This window comes from Salmo salar, chromosome ssa14, assembly GCF_905237065.1.
Source record: "Salmo salar chromosome ssa14, Ssal_v3.1, whole genome shotgun sequence".
NCBI lineage: Eukaryota > Metazoa > Chordata > Actinopteri > Salmoniformes > Salmonidae > Salmo > Salmo salar.
In genome coordinates, this window is record NC_059455.1 from 31764575 (window position 1) to 31787929 (window position 23355).

At 41.3% G+C, this 23355-nt stretch overlaps 1 protein-coding gene across 1 annotated transcript in view; it reads left to right on the plus strand.

Moving 5' to 3' along the window:
• The window catches only part of wnt9a (wingless-type MMTV integration site family, member 9A), a 29536-nt gene extending 22196 nt beyond the window's left edge, over window positions 1-7340 (plus strand). The window contains exons 2-4 of the mRNA XM_014140586.1: window positions 44-303; window positions 614-876; window positions 3185-7340. Coding sequence (XP_013996061.1) covers window positions 44-303; window positions 614-876; window positions 3185-3673 — 1012 coding nt within the window. The 3' untranslated portion in view covers window positions 3674-7340. The remainder of the gene's footprint in view (window positions 1-43; window positions 304-613; window positions 877-3184) is intronic.
• The last annotated feature ends 16015 nt before the right edge of the window (window positions 7341-23355 follow it).

The following is a 23355-nucleotide window of genomic DNA, read 5'->3' on the forward strand; positions in this document are numbered from 1 at the left end:
AGCACTGGCAGTATCTAATGGGTATCTCTCTCTGTCTCCCCAGACTGACAGGTAATGAACCCCTGTCCATCCTACCGCTGAGCTCCCAACCCGAGGAGAACGTGGGCAGGGCCCACTACAAGCTGTGCGACCGGCTCAAACTGGAGAAAAAGCAGAGGCGGATGTGTCGACGAGACCCGGGCGTGGCCGAGACCCTCATGGAGGCCATCAGCATGAGCGCGCTGGAGTGTCAGTACCAGTTCCGCTTCGAGAGGTGGAACTGCTCTTTAGAGGGCCGCTACAGAGCCAACATTTTAAAAAGAGGTAGGGAAAGAAAAGCTTCTCAACTTCATATATCAGTATACATGTAATATGTTCTGAGTTAGACTTTTTCAGCATGCAGATAACTCATTTCTAATGTTCATGGGTGGAGGGGGAGAGACATTTTTGCAATTTATGCTGACATCATTGAATGGTATAACATTGAATAGCCATAGTAGATAGTACAGTAGAGTGTTGTAGGTTATTTTTAATGTGATGTCAACTTTCAATGGCTTATTTTGAGCGTCCAGTAGGACGCTGGTAGCTTATAACTGATATCTGATTCTTCCTCTTGCTCCACATCTCTCTCCAGGTTTTAAGGAGACAGCCTTCCTGTATGCCGTCTCCTCAGCAGGCTTGACTCACGCCATGGCCAAGGCGTGTAGCGCCGGGCGGATGGAGCGTTGCACCTGTGATGAAGCACCAGACCTGGAGAACCGCAAGGCCTGGCAGTGGGGCGGCTGTGGAGACAACCTGAAGTACAGCAACAAGTTTGTCAAGGACTTCCTGGGCAAACGCTCCAACAAGGACCTGCGTGCCCGCGTGGACATGCACAACACTAACGTGGGCATGAAGGTGAGTGTAGAGTGGAGCCGTGTTGATTGATGCAGTGCATTTGATATTGTTGATTCGTGTGATGGGACCACAACTCACAACTCGTCACAACTGTTGCTGTAAAAAGGACTATATGAATATTTGATGGTTGATTGACTGATTGACAGATTGATTGAATGATTTAGTTACTGATTGATTGATAGTGGAGTTTGATATATCTAGGCCTTGTAGAGCTACTGAATGCGTTGCCCTCTCTTGAGATAGTTGAGTTCTATGGTCGTATTCTAGGTGAATGTATTCTCCTACATACACATCTCTACATATATAATGTTGGGTTGTTAAATTATTGTTCTCTAAGTTGACATCAGTCTAAAGACACATCAAAATGACCAGAACCAGTGAAAATGACCAGATTGGAATTTAATGTGACCACGAGAGGAATAACAATGAAAGAGTTTTTATGACTACATTCCAGTGGTCGACAGAGAATCGTTTACCCACATGCTGTGGTTATTAAACATATACTATAGATTCTAAAGCACCCACTTAATAGGAAGATAAAAGGCCAGCCTAAATGACTTAAATTGACTGCTAAATTCAGTCAAATAAGAGACCTCTCGTTTATCAACCTTTGGTTCTCCCTCTCAAATTAGAGAGATAATAGCCTTCGTTTGTGCCTTGGCGAGAGTAGACAATTGTTTGTGGTGAGGGAACGAGGGTTTGGTTTTTCAGCTTGGATGTGATTTTAATAGTAAAATCAAAAAGAAGAGAGAATGGTCTTAAATTGTCAAGCCAAAGCAAAGTCAAGGTCCTGGCATCAACGAGCTTTACTCAGATTTTCTCATATTGTGGCCATTTTCATTTTAGTATGAATATAAATTATAGCAGAAGCACACTTCCCCAATTGTTAGCAGACAGAAAGCTCTCCCTGAAGACCCATGGTGTGCTCTTCCTCTTCAACTTAGCTCTCCAAATCCATTCTCTCAGGATATTTGATTTGTGATAAAAGATTTACAACGCTGTTTTCGTTCAGGTTTTTTCTTATTTGCACATGTAGTGAGGTGTACCACGTCCCATATGGAGCACAAACCTTGGAATGTGCTAGGCTATGCATCCCTAGAACAGTTTAAAGCTGACATCTCAAATGTTCCTGAACTGAACTGCAAGTGTGGCAAATATGCACCACGTCTTTCTTATCCCCCAAGCTGTTTCCCAGTGTGTGAGAACAGAACCGGAGAGAAACTGTCTGTCCAGTCCAAGCCTCCTTTGGAGAATATGCATTGTGGATTTTCACACAACTTTTTTATGTTGTGGTCAGTTGATGCTGACTGAGCTGTACACAAGTGAACCATTGCCTGCCACAGAGAGTTCAAGCAATGTCGCAACGTGTACTATATACTGTTGTGCTGTATTTGACCAAGCAACAACCCTTTCACCCGTGATAATGTTAGTTTGTCGAACATTAACGGTCAGAAGTGGTCTCTCAAGTTGAACTGAGTCCATATTCCATGCCATCTGTTGAATCGATCCCATTATATGCATTTTGAGAAATCTTCAGGCCTCAACATATTTGATGTAAAATAGATTTGTTTAGCTTTCCACGTGCTGGTCTAACTGCAGTATTATGAAGTTGGCCTGGTGAAAGAGATGGACCTGTCTCCCACATACCTTAAAACAACCCAATAACAGGGGCCAGGGTCTGGGTATCCTGTCTCCTTCTTTCCCATGGCTGTGGAATTCAAGGGATCTTTTCTTCAGAAAAAGTGCCTCAGCTATGTCCTCCACTTACTACTAGTAATAAACATGATGACTTTAATCAAACTCGATTACCCAATATTATCATAACAGTATGTATCGTCACTCCCACCCACAAAGATTCTCTTATAGTGTACCACATGTTTTGGTCTTTGGTCGGGAAGTGACGTCAGTCTGACAATGTTGCCATGTAAATTGTTATTATGTTAATGACAGTTTATCACCAATAAGTAGAGCCTCTAGATAATCTAACTCTATGGTGGGAGTATCAGCAGAAAATATCATTATGGCCTCGGTGCTCATCATATTTTAATACATTGATGTCCCGTGTATGATATGAGTAAAGTCTTCATATTGGAGGTTATTAATTATGATATTAGGACGTATTACAAAGACCCATTGTGCTGCAGAAATTACAGGGGAGTGTCTAGGTAGTTTTCTTCTTCTTTAAAACCTTGCTTACTATACAAAGTATAAAGTCGGTCAAAGTTGATATTATGCAGTTCTCAGGCTGTCCCTTTGATCCCCTGTGGTGGCTGACTGTCTGTATGTTCCTCTCCTCTCCCACCACCAGGTGATCAAAGCCGGGGTAGAGACTACCTGCAAATGCCATGGCGTCTCAGGCTCCTGCACCGTCCAGACATGCTGGAGGCAGCTCTCGCCCTTCCATGAGATTGGCAAGCAGCTGAAACAGCGCTACGAGACCTCTCTGAAGGTGGGCAGCTCCACCAACGAGGCCACGGGGGAGGGGGAAATCTCCCAGGCCCGGGCCCAGCAGCAGCAGCCCCCACCAGGCCCCAGCAATGACCCAATCCCACGCACCATGGACCTGCTCCACATCGAGGACTCGCCCAGCTTCTGCCGGCCCAGCAAGTACTCGCCAGGCACCTCGGCCAGAAAGTGCTACAAGGACAAGAACTGCGACGCCATCTGCTGCGGCAGGGGCCACAATACCCAGAGCCGCGTTGTGACCCGGCCATGCCAGTGTCAGGTGCGCTGGTGCTGCTATGTCGAATGCAAGCAGTGCACACAGAGAGAGGAGGTCTACACCTGTAAAGGGTAGCCCAGTCTTAGAGGAGAGAGCAAGACAATGGAGTTGGAGGACCTTTATAAGCACTTTGAGGGATTTTCTGTTGTGTGCGTTTGGTTCTAATGCCCTGTGGCCCCAGCCAATGGGGGTTGGGGTTGCAGCAGGAGATTGGCCTTGTCTGACAACCGGGTCAACACGTGTCTCATGCTTTCTGGTTGCAGAGTTAGAGCCTTGGATAAAGGCTACCTTGCCTATTCAACATCCAGTCAGATGTGTCAGTGAGAAAACGCAGCACTTGGCAGCTGTCTCCGGCTAACTTGCTGTTAATGAGGATCCAATAGAATGACCGTAATGGTAAAAGACTGGCTTTGGGGCCTTGCCCAATGTAGAAATGTGTGTGTTGGCGGCGAGTGAGGGTGCAGGGGAGTCAAATGACAACTCATATGGCAATCATGGCAACCATATTCTGAAACTGTTAAGAACACAGGGTGTAAGATTTATTATACGCACACATATTTACACTCACACACCAATGTGTGTATGCATATGTATGTAAATAAATTAAATTGTATTATAATGATATTATATACACTTGCCACTTCTCTGAATATGTTTAAACAAACCACTAACTACACAAATGTATTGTTGTTTGTGTGTTCTCGCTCTCTTTTGCTTTATAATTTGTTTTGACAAGGCCCTTTGGAAAGCAGCACGTGTGTCCTTTGTGTCTCTCTGTGGATCATTTATGGACCCTTTGGGACTACTCCTTCCCGAGGAGAGAAAACATGCTCATTTGTCTTTGATTCTTTTACACTAGAGTGAAATTGTTGGTGAATACATGTACAGAAATTTCATTTTTTTTTGCCAGTAATTTTAGGCTACTCTTGGGCGAACTCAACTAATGTTCAGGGAATAACTGAAACCACTATACTTATTTGGGAAGAGTTAAAAGAAAAACTGAAAATCTGCATGTAATCGAAAGATCAATGAGAGAATGACCTTGCTTTTCTGAGTCTAGTGTCTATTACTGTCACCGTGACAACAGGAGACCGACCACCTGACCAGTAGAGAATGCATCTTCCAATCAGCTGATTAATGCTCTAAGTAATAGCAACCCAACTATGTCACCTTGCTTCTTGGTACTTAGTTAGCACTCTGTTTAAAAAGGAATAGCCAATCTTGCTAGTAATACTACTATAAAGTAAACAAAACAGCAAACTATGGGGTACAGGAGAAATGTAACCCCTATTTTTATACATACACTCTCATATCCTTCCTTCCTCTCTCTAGAGTGCACCATTTGATTCACAAGGATAAATGGTTGAGGTTGAAAATGAACAGTATGATGCTATGGAAACTAAAATCCATCTTGACATGTCTGCAAAATGGCTTCAAAATTAACACCCTGAGGCAAATGCGGTCTTTTAGAGATAGTCCTGCTGAAGCTTAAGGTGTATTATGGTGACAAAATGTGTTGGCGACAACAAAGCAAATGTATTCTCTAGCTGTAGCCTATGCATTGTCTATCCATTGTTTGGAGCATAGCTAACAGAACTCCGTGACTGGAAAGGTACAATCTCCTTTTGTGTTGTTCTGACAGTAATGTTCTTTAAGGCAGGTTACCATTATGTTGTACAGTAAGATTTGTATGACTAACATTTAATATTGGATGTTTGAAGTTTAAAATGACTGGTGGCAAAGGCAGAGCCAACCCTGTAAACAGCTACAATAACTCGTGAAATGCAAAGTCATCTTTAGATTCCCTTTAGGTATACAGTCTTTGCCTTGTTTTAAGTGGGTGAGAATGAACTACTGAGTGAGGAACCCAACATTGTAAGATAGCCCCATTCACGCACTGAAGCCCCAGAAGCCCTTTATAATTTCCCTTTAAAGTATTTAAAGACCTTGTATTTATGAATATATACAGTGCAGATGTTTTTGTTTATTGTAAAAAGCAGTGGTTTATTCTCCTGTGGTATAGAGACAAGAATGAGGCACATGGTAAAATCTCACAGGCAATTAAAGAGGAAGTTGGTAGCAATAAGGAGGTTAGGACCAAGACATTTGATGCTGGGAAGGCAAGTAGTAAAATATAAAATATAAGGCTAAACCATGAATATGGAGTGCATTGCTGCTGTAAACTTTTGGTTGTAAGTGATCATCAGTAAGTGAAAAACAAGTGCCAAACGAGTACCAACATTAGTAAATAGCATGCCAATACCCTCGAAAATAGCTTTGACCACCGACTATGTTAAATAGACTACAGTTCTCCTACAGTTTTAAACCAGTGATGCTCACAGGGTTTATATCTGATTTGACCCACCATGATTCATCCAGAAAAAGCAGCATGCTCTCAGAAGGGAGTCTAGCCTAACGAAGGTTGGTTGGTTCATCCTCTAGAGCTGAATTCCAAACATTTTGAAAATGAGGAGACATGCCAAATATAGAATGGTCAAAATATATACATAGAACTTTGCACGCTACATGGAAACCATAATGGCTATGCTGAAAGCCTGAGCATAAATGCCTGCTTCCCACAGCTTCCACACTCCCCTGCCCAAGACTGTGGTTCTCTACAGTGGTCATTTATTGAATGGATACAAATGGTCAACAGAGTCATGGAGAGAGGAATACAGTATGCACATTGCATGTATTTTGTATGTTTTATATTCTACGTTTTTCAAGACAAAGGACGGCATGATACAATGGTTGTTCTTCAATGTCATTGTCTTAGTCCTTCATATTCTATTTTTGAACTCATAGCTCTGCACTGTGTAGTTGTCAGAGGATCGTGTATAAAAATCTATTTTGTAGGAAAAATGAAAATAAAAGAAAGATAAATTATTTTAAAATATATTATGAGCATGTGTTCAATGTAAATAACATTAAGTCAAAACTGATTTTATTTACTTGTATTTTTTACTCAGTTTATTTTCTTGAGGCTTGTATGGGGTTTTGGCTTCTTTGCGGTGGAGGCTTCAAGAGACAGTGAATACTGTAAAGTCAGCATAATTGTTCTTAAAGATAACTATAACATTTGCCGTTCCTAAGCACAAAACAAATCCTAACAAATTTAGTAACTCAACAATTCTCTTCCCTTTTTCAACTGTTTTATATACAGTACAACACATTGAAAGGCAACTCTAAAGGCTATTAAATGGATCATAATCAGCTGTTTTATGTAATTGACATTGCACAATACTACACAAGTATTTTTGTAGCATCCCGATTTGTAGCATAACCCATGTGTTTGAGCGGTTGGTGAGGGGTATATGGGTTCTGTCTGTACCCAGTAACATAGCCATCTGTGCAGATAAACACACTGACCAAACACAAAGTACTATTGGTGCGAACTCATTCAACTTTTGGTATACTCTGATGGTCTTGGAAAGGATCACAACAAATGATATTTTAGAGGGTCACAATCACCATGTACATTTTTGTTAGGATTTGTGCTGTGCTTGCTAATAACAAAACAAACATGTATTACCCTTTGTGATAATACTATACCAACAAAGCTTTGTCCATGTTCACTTATTCATGTCTTATGGGAACGTAAATTATTTTCCTCTACCTCATGTGTATAGCTTGTAGGTATAAACAGATCACGAATGACTGGTAAGAATGTATTTAAGTTATTTAACATCTTTGTAAAAACAAAGGCAAGAAAATCTGAAATAATAAATTAATTTTTAAATTATTTTAATGTTTGGTCTCATTCATACCCAATGGTTATTTAGCTATTGCTAATTGGAGCTTGGTCCGAGTCTAAGTAAGCAAACAGTAAATGTTCTACAACACTAATAATCCATATTTCTTTCTCCCCATAACTCAAAGCAACTTTTTGTATGTATTTGTTTTATTTTATTTAACCAGGCAAGTCAGTTAAGAACAAATTCTTATTTACAATGACGGCCTGGCAAAAGGCAAAAGGCTTCCTGTGGGGGCGGGGGCTGGGATAAAAAACAATGTAAGACAAAACAGACAGAAGACACTGGCAACAGCACAAATACAACAGCAACCAAACAGTGGATGTGTGTGTGTGTGTGTGTGTGTGTGTGTGTGTGTGTGTGTGTGTGTGTGTGTGTGTGTGTGTGTGTGTGTGTGTGTGTGTGTGTGTGTGTGTGTGTGTGTGTATGTATGTATGTGCCGGCATGTGCAATGGTATAAAGTACTTAAGTAAAAATACTTTAAAGTACTACTTAAGTACTTTTTTGGGGTATCTGTACTTTACTATTTATATTTTTTACTTTTACTCCACTATATTCCTAAAGAAAATAATGTACTTTTTACTCCTTGCATTTTCCCTGACACCCAAAAGTACTTGTTACATTTTGAATGCTTAGCAAGACAGGAACATTGTCTAATTCACATACTCATCAAGAGAACATCCCTGGTCATCCTTACTGCCTCCGATCTGGCAGGCTCACTAAACCCATATTTTTGTTTGTAAATGATGTCTGAGTGTTGAAGTGTGTGTCATGGATGTCGTATGAAAGAGACCAAGGCACAGCGTGCGTATCGTTCCACATCTTTATTTCTATGTGAAACTATGCAAGACAGACAATAAACTATAAACTATAAACTATAAACAACAAACCGTGATGAAGAGGGGCTACATGCATAAACTCAAAATAATCTCCCACAAACACTAGTGGGAAAAACAACAACTTAAATATGACCCCCAATTAGAGACAACGATGACCAGCTGCCTCTAATTGGGAATCATACGAAACCCCAACCTAGAAAAAAGAACCTAGAACACAACATAGAAAATGTAAACTAGACAAAAACCCCAACATAGAAAAAGGAACCTAGAACACAACATAGAAAATTTAAACTAGACAAAAAACCCAACATAGAAAAAAGAAACTAGAACCAAACATAGAAATAAGTAAACTAGACAAAAACCCCCAGTCACGCCCTGACCTACTCTACCATAGAAAAATACAAGCTCTCTATGGTCAGGACGTGACAGTGTGCCCCTGGCTATCTGTAAATAAATAAATAAACAATAAAATCATGCTGTCTGTTTTGTTTAATAATATAAGGAATTTTAGTATAACAGTATATTTTATATTATATATTTTAGCGATTACATTTACTTTTAATACTTATATGTGTTTAAAACCAAATACTTTTAGACTTTTACTCAATCAGTATTTTACTGGGTGACTTTCACTTTTACAGTTGAAGTCGGAAGTTTACATACACCTTAGTCAAATACATTTGAACTCAGTTTTTCACATTCCTCCTGACAGAGCTGGTGTAACTGAGTCAGGTTTGTAGGCCTCCTTGCTCGCACACACTTTTTCAGTTCTGCCCACAAATGTTCTATAGGATTGAGGTCTGGGTTTTGTGTTGGCCACTCCAATACCTTGACTTTGTTGTCCTTAAGCCATTTTGCCACAACTTTGGAAGTATGCTTGGGGTCATTGTCCATTTGGAAGACCCATTTGCGACCAAGCTTTAACTTCCTGATTGATGTCTTAAGATGTTGCTTCAATATATATGGTCTTCCGACTTCAACTGTACTTGAGTCATTTTCTTTTGAGGTATGTTTACTTTTACTCAAGTATGACAATTTGGTACTTTTTCCACCACTGGGCATGTGTATGGTGTGTGTCAAGTTAAACAGCATGCTTCCTTACATAAGGCAATGCAAACTAGTAACACCAGGTGATAACTAGAGACAACTACATGTCTAAACAACCTGTTCATCTAATTGTCCTTTGAACTCCTCCAGGGACACCAGGTCCTGTGGCTTTAGGTTGGCTTGGAGAGAATTCCAGCACCCTGGGGGCTGAGTAAGGAAAGAAACTTTTTCCATGCTCGGTTCTAATTTTCGGGACTGTTAGCATAAAACAAGATTGAGGTTTGAGCTTGTATGTGTTTTCATTTTGAGCTAGAAGAGAGGATAAATAAAATGGCCGCTTTCATAAAATGGCCTAATAAATAAGAATGTACCAGTGTCAGAGCCTGCATGTTGCTAGTGATGTCCACCCGAGAGAAAAGTACAACGAATCAACTAATTTCTGGCGGCAAAAGAAAAACAAGTTTGTACCGGTAATAAACCCCAACACGCAGCTTGAGTTTCCTGACAAGGTTCTCTACATGGGTGGTGAAGCTCAACTTCTCATCCCTTGCACTCCCAGATATGTGTACATCTTGACTTGATCTATAGAATGTCCTTCCAAGGTAGTAATTACACGGTTGTCAATGTTTAGTATTGTTAAATACCATGCATTTTGTTTTAGAGGAATTCAGAACAAGCTTCAAATCATACAGATTCTGTTGAATGATGTTAAAAGCAGTTTGAGCTTTATCAAAGGCCAAAGTCAAACTGCTGCTACTTGAATAGAGAACAGTGTCATCCGCATAAAAATGTAAATCAAATCAAAAGTATTTATAAGCCCTTTTTACATCAGCAGATGTCACAAAGTGCTTATACAGAAACCCAGCCTAAAACCCAAAACAGCAAGCAATGCAAATGTAGAAGCACGGTGGTTAGGAAAAACTCCCTGGAAAGGCAGCAACCTAGGAAGAAACCTAGAGAGGAACCAGGCTCTGAGGGGTGGCCAGTCCTCTTCTGGCTGTGCTGGGTGGAGAGTATAAGAGTACATGGCCATTAAGGCCAGATTGTTCTTCAAGAAGTTCAAATGTTCATAGATGACCAGCAGGGTCAAATAATACTACATCAGCTGTCTCCATATGTCTCCCAATGTTGTTGATCTAGATAATAAACAACAGGGGACCTACAATAGATCCTTGAGGCACACCGAGCACAACTCTACAGTGTCCGACATACAACCATCTGCTTAACACACTGGGTTCGATTTGACAAGTAGTTCACAAACCACTCCAGAACATGACCAGTAATCCCAATACAGTCCAATCTCTGCACCAAGACAGTATGGTTCACATGCCAAATGCCTCTATGAATACAGATATACAATGCAGCTTCTTATCCAGGGCACAGTGAATACCCCACTGGGCACAGACTTCAGTTCAATGGCTAGGTTTGATTTATATTTGGTTGAGTTGTCAACTAACGTGAATTCAATGAAATATCAACCCAGAAATGTCACCCTGTAATTGGATTTACGTTCAAAGTTAGGTGAAAAAAATAAGAAATCCCCTTACATTTATTAGGCCCTAATCTATGGATTTGACTGGGCAGGGAGCCAGGCCCACCCACTGGAGAGCTAGGCCCAGCCAATCAGAATGAGTTTTTCCCCACAAAAGGGCTTTATTACAAACAGATCTCTCAGGTGAAGAAGACGGATCTGGAGGTCTTAGGCTGGCGTGGTTACTTTTGACTATTGGATGTTCTTATAGGCACTTTAGTATTGCCAGTGTAACAGTATAGCTTCCGTCCCTCTCCTCGCTCCTACCTGGGCTCAAAACAGGAACACATCAACAACAGCCACCCTCGAAGCAGCGTTACCCATGCAGAGCAAGGGGAACAACTACTCCAAGTCTCAGAGCGAGTGACGTTTGAAACGCTATTAGCGCACACCCGGCTAACTAGCTAGCCATTTCACATCGGTTACACCAGCCTAATCTTGGGAGTTGATAGGCTTGAAGTCATAAACAGCGCGATGCTTTAAGAATTGCGAAGGGCTGCTGGCAAAACGCACGAAAGTGCTGTTTGAATGAATGCTTACGAGCCTGCTGGTGCCTACCACCGCTCAGTCAGACTGCTCTATCAAATATCAAATCATAGACTTAATTATAATATAATAAACACACAGAAATACGAGCCTTAGGTCATTAATATGGTCGAATCCAGAAACTAGCATCTCGAAAACAAAACGTTTCTTTTTTTTGTGAAATACGGAACCGTTTCGTATTTTATCTAACTGGTGGCATCCCTAAGTCTAAATATTCCTGTTACATTGCACAACCTTCAATGTTATGTCATAATTACGTACAATTCAGGCAAATTAGTTCGCAACGAGCTAGGCGGCCCAAACTGTTGCATATACCCTGACTCTGCGTGCAATGAACGTAAGAGAACTGACACAATTTCACCTGGTTAATATTGCCTGCTAACCTGGATTTCTTTTAGCTAAATATGCAGGATTAAAAATATATACTTCTGTGTATGGATTTTAGGAAAGGCATTGATGTTTATGGTTAGGTACAGTCGTGCAACGATTGTGATTTTTTCGCAAATGCGCTTTTGTTAAATCATCCCCCATTTGGCGAAGTTGGCTGTCTTTGTTAGGAAGAAATAGTATTCACACAGTTTGCAACGAGCCAGGCGGCCCAAACTGCTGCATATACCCTGACTCTGTTCCAGAGGTGACACATTTTCCCTAGTTAAATGTTAGCAGGCAGTATTAACTAAATATGCAGGTTTAAAAATATATGCTTGTGTATTGATTTTAAGAAAGACATTGATGTTTATGGTTAGGTACACGTTGGAGCAACAACAGTCCTTTTTCGCGAATGTGCACCGCATCGATTATATGCAACGTAGGACAGGCTAGATGAACTAGTAATATCATCAACCATGTGTAGTTAACTAGTGATTATGATTGATTGATTGTTTTTTATAAGATAAGTTTAATGCTAGCTAGCAACTTACCTTGGCTTCTTACTGCATTCGCGTAACAGGCAGGCTCCTCATGGAGTGCAATGTAAAGCAGGTGGTTAGAGCGTTGGACTAATTAGCCGTAAGGTTGCAAGATTGAATCCCCAAGCTGACAAGGTAAAAATCTGTCGTTCTGCCCCTGAACAAGGCAGTTAACCCACCGTTCCTAGTCCGCCATTGAAAATAAGAATGTGTTCTTAAAACCTGTTGGGGCTCGGGGGCAGTATTGAGACATTTTGAAAAAAATATGTGCCCATTTTTAACTGCCTCCTACACCAACTCAGAAGCTAGGATATGCATATTATTAACACATTCGGATAGAAAACACTCTGAATTTTCTAAAACAGTTTGAATGGTGTCTGTAAGTATAACAAAACTCATATTGCAGGCAAAAACCTGTGAAAAATAGATCCCAAAAAATGTGAATTTTGTGACTGTACTATTTAGTGTCATTGTTTTATAGATACCATAGTGAGAAAGGATTCATTTCGCAACACCTACGGCTTCCACTAGATGTCAACGATCTTTATAAAGTTGTTTGAAGCGTCTATGATAAACAGAGAGCAAATTAGAATCCAAGGAAGTTGACATGTCATCACTTCATTTTTTTGCGCCTGCGCATAAATCTGAGAAACGTGAGTTTGTCATCATTTTTATCTAGACATAGGATAGGTTGTGTGAAAATATTACTGATGTTTAACGTTAAAAATGGACCAAAAGATTAATGCTAAACAACATTTGACATGTTTGAACGAACATAAATAGATTATTTACTAGGTTTTTTTAGCTTTTCGGGCGTGATTTTACCAGCCCCCAACCACGTTTTGTGGGAGCATAATGAACGCTAAGTACTTGGTGTTATTTGGACATAAATTATGAACTTTGTCAAAAGAAACCACATTTGTTCCGGACCTGGAATGCCTTCCGGACCTGGGATCCTGCCTTCTGATGGAGATAATCAAAGGTAAGGGGTATTTACAATGTTATTATCGATTTTAGATGATGCTAACTGTATAGCATAGCCTGTTGTTCTTAGCATAGCACCCCGTTTATTGCAAAATGTGATTTCCCAGTAAAGTTATTTTGAGATCTGGCCATTCGGTAGCAATTACGAGATGATAATATATTATTCTTTGAATGACAATATTATAATTTACCAATGTTTTCGAATAGTAATTTTGTTATGTTCACCGGAAGCATTTCAGAGAAGAAAAAATCTGAATTTCACGCTACTGTAAAATGCTGTTTTTGGATATAAATATGAACTTGATGGAACAAAAAATGCATGTATTGTATAACATAATGTCCTAGGAGTGTCATCTGATGGAGATTGACAAAAGTTAGTGCATAATTCAAGCTGGTTTCTGCTTTTGGTGACGCCTGACCTTGAATTGAAAATGGATGTTTGTACTTTTGTGGCTATGTACTGTCCTAACATAATCTAACTTTATGCTTTTGCCGTAAAGCCTCTTTGAAAATCGAACAATGTGGTTAGATTAAGGAGATGTTTATCATTTAAATTGTGTAAAATAGTTGATTGTTTGAGAAATTGAAATTATTAGATTTTTGATGTTTTGAATTTCCAGCCTTGTTAGCAATCCCGGCTCGGGGTTCAATGCTAACCTGTAGCTCACTCGGGATACGTTATCAGAGTCGGTACAGCCACCCGGTTTCTTCACGCATCGCACTGACAGAAACAAACATCTCTCTGGTAAGAAGAAGAAGGGGGTGTATGCCTTATGATTAACAAGTCGTGGTGTGATCATCACAACATACAGGAACTCGAGTCCTTTTGTTCACCTGACCTAAAACTCCTTACAATCAAATGCCGACCGCATTATCTACCAAGAGAATTCTCTTCGATTATAATCACAGGCGTGTATATCCCCCCACCCCAAGCAGACACCTTGACGGCCCTGAAAGAATTTCATTGAACTCTATGTAAACTGGAAACACATATCCTGAGGCTGCATTTATTGTAGCTGGGGATTTTAACAAAGCTAATCTGACAACAAAGCTCCCTAAATGTTATCAGCATATCGAATGCGCGACCCGGGCTGTTAAAACCTCTTGGGGCTAGGTGGGACGCTAGCGTGCCACCCGTGGTGCACTCCATCAACAGCAGGTGCATTTCAAGAGCGGCAAATTTGAATCCAAATAAATGTCAAAATTCAAATTTTTCAAAAATACAACTATGTTACACCATTTGAAAGATAAACATCTCCTTAATCTAACCACGTTTTACGATTTCAAAAAGGTTTTACGGCGAAAGCATAAATTTAGAGTATGTTAGGACAGTACATTTACAAGAGTTGTGTGTAATGTTTTGTCAAGTCAAAGACAGGGTCACCAAAACCATAAAACCAGCTAAAATGATGCACTAACCTTTTACAATCTCCATCAGATGACACTCCTAGGACATTATGTTAGACAATGCATGCATTTTTAGTTCTATCAAGTTGATATTTATATACAAAAACAGCGTTTTACTATGGCATTGATGTTGAGGAAATCGTTTCCCTCCAATAACCGGCAGTCAAGTCAGCGTCACAAATTAAATAATTAAAATTAGAAAACATTGGTAAAATATTATATTGTCATTTAAAGAATTATAGATTTACATCTTTTGAACGCAATCAACTTGCCAGATTTAAAAATAACCTTACTGGGAAATCACACTTTGCAATAATCTGAGCACTGTGCCCAGAAAAATACGGCGTTGCGATACAGACTAGACGTCATGTTGGGGAGATCTAAAATCGAAAATACTATGTAAATAATCCATTACCTTTGATTCTCTTCATCAGATGTCACTTCCAGGTATCACAGGTCCATAACGAATGTAGTTTTGTTCAAAAAAGCTCATCATTTATGTCCAAAAATCTCCGTCTCGTTAGCACATGATGTAAGCCAGCCGGACTTCTCGTCATGAACGAGGGGAAAAAATATATTTCCGTTCGTTCAAACATGTCAAACGTTGTATAGCATAAATCATTAGGGCCTTTTTAACCAGAACATGAATAATATTCAAGGTGGACGAATGCATAGTCTTTTATAACGTATTGGAACGAGGGTACCCAACATGAAGTAGCGCGCCAGGTGTCTAATGGGACATCACCGTTCCATGGCTCTTGTTCGGTCAGATCTCCCTCCAGAAGACTCAAAACACTTTGTAAAGGCTGGTGACATCTAGTGGAAGCAATAGGAAGTGCCAAAATATTCCTAAACCCCTGTGTTTTTCAATGGGATAGGTTTAAAGTCAATACAACACATCAGGTATCCACTTCCTGTCAGAAAATGTCTCAGGGTTTTGCCTGCCAAATGAGTTCTGTTATACTCAGAGACACCATTCAAACAGTTTTGGAAACTTTAGAGTGTTTTCTATCCATATATAATAAGTATATGCATATTCTAGTTACTGGGTAGGATTAGTAACCAGATTAAATCGGGTACATTTTTTTTATCCAGACGTGCAAATGCTGCCCCCTAGACCCAACAGGTTAAAATTCTGGATCATTGTTACTCTAACTTCCGCGACGCATACAAAGCCCTCTCTCGCCCTCCTTTCGGCAAATCTGATGATGACTCCATTTTGTTGCTCCCAGCCTATAGACAGAAACTAAAACAGGAAATGCCCGTGCTCAGGTCTGTTCAACGCTGGTCCGACCAACTGATTCCACACTTTAAGATTGCTTCGATCACGTGGACTGGGATATGTTCCAGATAGCCTTAACAACAACATTGATGTATGCGCTGATTTGGTGAGCGAGTTTATTAGCAAATGCTTCGGTGATGTTGTTCCCACGGTGACTATTAAAATCTTCCCCAACCAGAAACCGTGGATTGATGGCAGCATTCGCACAAAATTTAAAGTGCGAACCACTGCTTTTAGTCATGGCAAGGTGACTGGAAACATGACCGAATACAAACAGTGTAGCTATTCCCTCCGCAAGGCAATCAAACAAGCTAAGTGTCAGTATAGAGACAAAGTAGAGTCGGCTCAGACACGAGACGTATGTGGCAGGGTCTACAGTCAATCATGGATTACAAAAAGAAACCCAGCCCCGTCGCGGATACCGACGTCTTGCTCCCAGACAAACTAAACAACTTCTTTGCTCACTTTGAGGACAAAACAGTGGCACTAACACGGCCCGCTACCAAAATCTACGGGCTCTCCTTCACTGCAGCCAACGTGAGTAAAACATTTAAACGTGTTAACCCTCACAAGGCTGCCGGCCCAGACGGCATCCCTAGCCGCATCCTCAGAGCATGCGCAGACCAGCTGGCTGGTGTGTTTATGGACATATTCAAACAATCCCTATCCCAGTCTGCTGTTCCCACATGCTTCAAGAGGGCCACCATTGTTCCTGTTCCCAAGAAAGCTAAGGTAACTGAGCTAAACGACTATCGCCCCATAGTACTCACTTCTGTCATCGTGAAGTGCTTTGAGAGACTAGTCAAGGATCATATCACTTCCACCCTACCTGACACCCTAGAGCCACTCCAATTTGCTTACCACCCCAATAGGTCCACAGACAACGCAATCGCAATCACACTGCACACTGCCCTGACCCATCTGGACAAGAGGAATACCTATGTAAGAATGCTGTTCATCGACTACAGCTCAGCATTTAACACCATAGTACCCTCCAAACTCATCATTAAGCTCGAGACCCTGGGTCTTGACCCTGCCCTGTGCAACTGGGTCCTGGACTTTCTGACGGGCCACACCCAGGCGGTGAGGGTAGGAAACAACATCTCCACCCTGCTGATCCTCAACACTGGGGCCCCACAAGGGTGCATTCTCAGCCCTCTCCTGTACCCCCTGTTCACACATGACTGCGTGGCCATGCACGCCTCCAATTCAATCATCAATTTTGCACCGAGGGCAAACTACCTGCCCTCCAGGACACCTACACCCCCCGATGTCACAGGAAGGCCAAAAAGATCATCATGGATAACAACCACCCGAGCCACTGCCTGTTCACCCTGCTACCATTCAGAAGGCGAGGTCAGTACAGGTGCACCAAAGCTGGGACCGAGAGACTGAAAAACAGCTTCTATCTCAAGGCCATCAGACTGTTAAACAGCCATCACTAACATTGAGTGGCTGCTGCCAACATACTGACTCAAATCTCTAGCCACTTAATAATTAAAAATTGGATGTAATAAATGTATCACTAGTCACTTTAAACAATGCCACTTTATATAATGTTTACATACTGCTGCTCGATCATCCTATTTTTCCAACTTAATTGAGGAAAATAAGAACAATCCAACATTTCTTTTTGATACTGTCGCAAAGCTAACTAAAAAGCAGCATTCGCAAATGGAGGATGGCTTTCACTTCAGCAGTAATAAATTTATGAACTTCTTTGAGGAAAAGATCATGATCATTAGAAAGCAAATTACGGACTCCTCTTTAAATCTGGGTATTCCTCCAAAGCTCCATTGTCCTGAGTCTGCACAACTCTGCCAGGACCTAGGATCAAGGGAGATACTAAAGTGTTTTAGTACTATATCTCTTGACACAATGATGAAAATAATCATGGCCTCCAAACCCTCATGCTGCATACTGGACCCTATTCCAACTAAACTACTGAAAGAGCTGCTTCCTGTGCTTGGCCCTCCCATGTTGAACATAATAAACGGCTCTCTATCCACCGGATGTGTACCAAGCTCACTAAAAGTGGCAGTAATAAAGCCTCTCTTGAAAAAGCCGAATCTTGACCCAGAAATTATAAAAAACTATCGGCCTATATCGAATCTTCCATTCCTCTCAAAATGTTTTGAAAAAGCTGTTGCACAGCAACTCACTGCCTTCCTGAAGACAAACAATGTATACGAAACACTTCAGTCTGGTTTTAGACCCCATCATAGCACTGAGACTGCACTTGTGAAGGTGGTAAATTACCTTTTAATGACGTCAGACCGAGGCTCTGCATCTGTCCTCGTGCTCCTAGATCTTAGTGTCGCTTTTGATACCATCGATCACCACATTCTTTTGGAGAGATTGGAAACCCAAATTGGTCTACATGGACAAGTTCTGGCCTGGTTTAGATCTTATCTGTCGGAAAGATATCAGTTTGTCTCTGTGAATGGTTTGTCCTCTGACAAATCAATTGTACATTTCGGGTGTTCCTCAAGGTTCCGGTTTAGGACCACTATTGTTTTCACTATATATTTTACCTCTTGGGGATGTCATTCGAAAACATAATGTTAAATTTCACTGCTATGCGGACGACACACAGCTGTACATTTCAATGAAACATGGTGAAGCCCCAAAATTGCCCTCGCTAGAAGCCTGTGTTTCAGACATAAAGAAGTGGATGGCTGCAAACTTTCTACTTTTAAACTCGGACAAAACAGAGATGCTTGTTCTAGGTCCCAAGAAACAAAGAGATCTTCTGTTGAATCTGACAATTAATCTGGATGGTTGTACAGTCGTCTCAAATAAAACTGTGAAGGACCTCGGCGTTACTCTGGACCCTGATCTCTCTTTTGAAGAACATATCAAGACTGTTTCAAGGATAGCTTTTTTCCATCTACGTAACATTGCAAAAATCAGAAACTTTCTGTCCAAAAATGATGCAGAAAAATTTATCCATGCTTTTGTTACTTCTAGGCTGGACTACTGCAATGCTCTACTTTCCGGCTACCTGGATAAAGCACTAAACAAACTTCAGTTAGTGCTAAATACGGCTGCTAGAATCCTGACTAGAACCAAAAGATTTGATCATATTACTCCATTGCTAGCCTCCCTACACTGGCTTCCTGTTAAGGCAAGGGCTGATTTCAAGGTTTTACTGCTAACCTACAAAGCATTACATTGGCTTGCTCCTACCTATCTTTCCGATTTGGTCCTGCCGTACATACCTACACGTACGCTACGGTCACAAGACGCAGGCCTCCTAATTGTCCCTAGAATTTCTAAGCAAACGGCTGGAGGTAGGGCTTTCTCCTATAGAGCTCCATTTTTATGGAATGGTCTGCCTACCCATGTGAGAGACGCAGACTCAGTCTCATCCTTTAAGTCTTTACTGAAGACTTATCTCTTCAGTAGGTCCTATGATTAAGTATAGTCTGGCCCAGGAGTGTGAAGGTGAACGGAAAGGCTGGAGCAACGAACCGCACTTGCTGTCTCTGCCTTGCCGGTTCCCCTCTTTCCACTAACCCTATTACAGGGGCTGAGTCACTGGCTTACTGGTGTTCTTCCATGCCGTCCATGGGAGGGGTGCGTCACTTGAGTGGGTTGAGTCACTGACGTGGTCTTCCTGTCTGGGTTGGCGCCCCCCCTTGGGTTGTGCCATGGCGAAGATCTTTGTGGGCTATACTCGGCCTTGTCTTAGGACGGTAAGTTGGTGGTTGTAGACATCCCTCTAGTGGTGTGGGGGCTGTGCTTTGGGTGGGGTTATATCCTGCCTGTTTGGCCCTGTCCGGGGGTATCATCGGATGGGGCCAGTGTCTTCTGATCCCTCCTGTCTCAGCCTCCAGTATTTATGCTGCAGTAGTTTATGTGTCGGGGGGCTAGGGTCAGTCTGTTACATCTGGAGTATTTCTCTTGTCTTATCCGGTGTCCTGTGTGAATTTAAATATGCTCTCTCTAATTCTCTCTTTCTCTCTTTCTGTCTTTCTCTCGGAGGACCTGAGCCCTAGGACCATGCCTCAGGACTACCTGGCATGATGACTCCTTGCTGTCCCCAGTCCACCTGGCCGTGCTGCTGCTCCAGTTTCAACTGTTCTGCCTGCGGCTATGGAACCCTGACCTGTTCACCGGACGTGCTTGTTGCACCCTCGACAACTACTATGATTATTATTATTTGACCATGCTGGTCATTTATGAACATTTTAACATCTTGACCATGTTCTGCTATAATATCCACCCGGCACAGCCAGAAGAGGACTGGCCACCCCTCATAGCCTGGTTCCTCTCTAGGTTTCTTCCTAGGTTTTTGCCTTTCTAGGGAGTTTTTCCTAGGGAGTTTTTCCTAGCCACCGTGCTTCTTTCACATGCATTGCTTGCTGTTTGGGGTTTTAGGCTGGGTTTCTGTACAGCACTTTGAGATGTCAGCTGATGTACGAAGGGCTATATAAATAAATTTGATTTGATTTGATACCCTACATTACTAATCTCATATGTATATACTGTACTCTATACCATCTACTGCATCTTGCCTATGCCGCACAGCCATCGCTCATCCATATAGTTATATGTACATATTCTTATTCATTCGGTTTACACTTGTGTGTATAAGGTAGTTGTTGTGAAATTGTTAGATTACTTGTTAGATATTACTGCACGGCCGGAACTAGAGGCACAAGCATTTCGCTACACTAGCATTAACATCTGCTAACCATGTGTATGTGACCAATAACATTTGATTTGATTTGATTTGGCATACCACTCAAAATATTGTTTTCCTGGAGGTAGACCTTAAGCTGCTTATGACTAGGGACTCCAATACCTTTGCCAGAATAGACATATGGGCCGATAGTTATTCAGTAGAGTAGGATCACCTCCGTTCTAAAGACGTAGGACAAATGCTGACTTCCACAACTTGGGTATTTCAGAACATTCTAGGATGAGGTTAAAGATGCATGTTAAACGGGGATCAATCAGTGATGTAGTGGTACCGAAATACAGTAGGTGTATCTGATCACTGATCACTGTTTGCGGTGAATAAAGCAACGCTGTTGCTTTACTTTCAATGCATTTTCATACAAAGGGGGTAAACCCTCGTGCAAAATAATTTCGATGAGGTGCTGAGAGTAGTGAAGCTACAGAGAGGGAGAGGTACCCACCTCTGTCATCAAATTAAAGTACACATGAACATTAGAGACACTTTCAGTTGGAAAAGAGCTGTACATCCGGTGTTGTGGAGTGATGTCACACACAAGGAAGGTCATGTCTGCGAACTGAGTTAAGTCATGCCGAGTTAAGTGTTTATTAGAATCTGATACCGACTCCTGTTGGATTACCATATACAGCATGGAGACTCACCCACTATTTGCTATGACATTTCAAATGTCTTCCTCCGATGCCCAAGGGTAGCATTTTAAATTGATTATAAAGCCCTATGATTGTCTTCTGTCATCGTACAGTATACATTTCAATCTGTCATGGTGTCCGTTTACCAGAAAGTCAAGCACAATTATTTTGTAACTCATTAATATGAGATATCACTACAAACATTTCAGTCTGTTTTGGTTTACACAGAACAGGACACATTTGCCAAAACTGATACAATCTCCTTGTTGAACTCCTATTATTTCAACAAGCCCAATTCCCCTACCAGATGTGTAAAGAATTTTGTTTCTCAACAACCTTCAAGAGGCGAAGCTTCTCATTGCTCCATGCGCACAAGCCTGGAAGCCCTGACTTCATCTAAAAGATAGAGACTTGAGTCCCTGAATCTGAGTCTGTGAAAAATAACCTCCCATCAGATTGTGAAAAACAAAACCCAATTACAGGGAGTGTATCTGTTCTAATACCTAAAACATCACTGGAAAAGCCCTGTGGTATCCTCAACACGTGTAGTTGAATCAACCAGACACTACAGTTACAGGGTCCTGGTCTTAGATATAACTCCCCAGGGTCCTACTCGCCTTGCCCTGAGGAACAGTGTGTCCTGAATATTCCCTGCACGGCCCAGACCCCTCCTTACTTCCTGCCCAGTGCCAGGCTCTAATATGAGCCGTAGCTCTGTGGTGTGCTGTAATCCAGCAAGGTTTTGACAGCTGTTACCATAGAGGAAGTGGGTGCAGCTAGAGCACAGACCAACTAAAAAAGAGTAAAAAATTATCTAATACACGCCTCAAATACCCCCCCCCCCCAACACTCTCTCATTCTCATCCTTCTGGTCTGCTGAGGCACACAATAGGATAGGTCTGAGGCGGTCAAGCTTAGTGAATAAGGCTATGAGATAACAAAATTACATAAAATCTTTAACCCTAAAAGTGCCAACAGGGGTCATTTATGACCCCAAATTGAGAATGATTAGACGTTTTTGTATGTTTTTCATATTTTGAACAGATATTTTTATCAATTTCATCCATAGCCATTTGTCTGTTATTCATTCAAAATATTGTGTTTCTGTAATACTCAGAGGCTGTGAAATTGGCGATTGAGCTAATTGAGCTAATCTGACATACCGGTATGTCCACCGATATGGTTGATATAGCCGATATGGGCGCTGGTGCCATCAGACTTTTAGCTCTAGGGGTTCTCTCAGTTACCACCTGTGAGTCAACCAGCAGTTGTTTCAGGGAGCTGTGAATCTTTTTTTGCACACTAAACCTTTCACTACTTGCAAAAATGTGGAAGGATTATTCAGATTAAATTTGCAAAACAAAAATAATAATTATGGGGTATTGTGTGAGAAAGAAATGGGTGAGAAAGATGGGTGAGAAAGAAATATATTTAATCCATTTTGTATTCAGGCTGTAACACCACAAAATGTTGAATAAGTCAAAGGGTATGAATACTTTCTGAAGGCACTGTATTCGTAGAGGTTTTGCTAAGGAGTGTTGATTGTGGTGTAGTTAATTCCTTTGTAATTGAATGCAGTGTTGAGGCCCAGGAGGTGCAGGCCAGAGAAGTAGCTACCACTTAGCTACTACTAAGTGAGTTACTGCTGCTTGGTGAACTAGAATGCAACCTAGAAGGGACTGTCAAGACTGGCCAGTGACAGAAATGTAACAATTACATGAGAGATGCAGAGAGAGTTTTATCAAACACCAGTTACACAAAAGCTCAACAGTGCATATGATTTCAGACCTTTCATCCAAATGCTTCAACCATTCAAACAGTATCAAGGCAAAAGGTCTGTTGTCCAAGGACAAGCTCAGGACGAAACGGGCAATGCCCTACCCTGTAAAAACACCTTAGCTCATACAGGTCTATGGAACGCACAGATTTATGAATTTAGATTTTTTTATTCGTCTTTTTTAGCTCTTTGGGAAAAAGTTGGTTCCTGTCTGGAAAGTGTGATAGGAGTGGTCTGTAGGCTCGGCAGTACTGTATGTGCCTTAGCTCGCTCACTTCCTGCACCCTGCCCAATAACGTCCCCTGTTTACAACTGTTTTTGATTGTTGTTAAGTACCTGTCAAGGTTCCC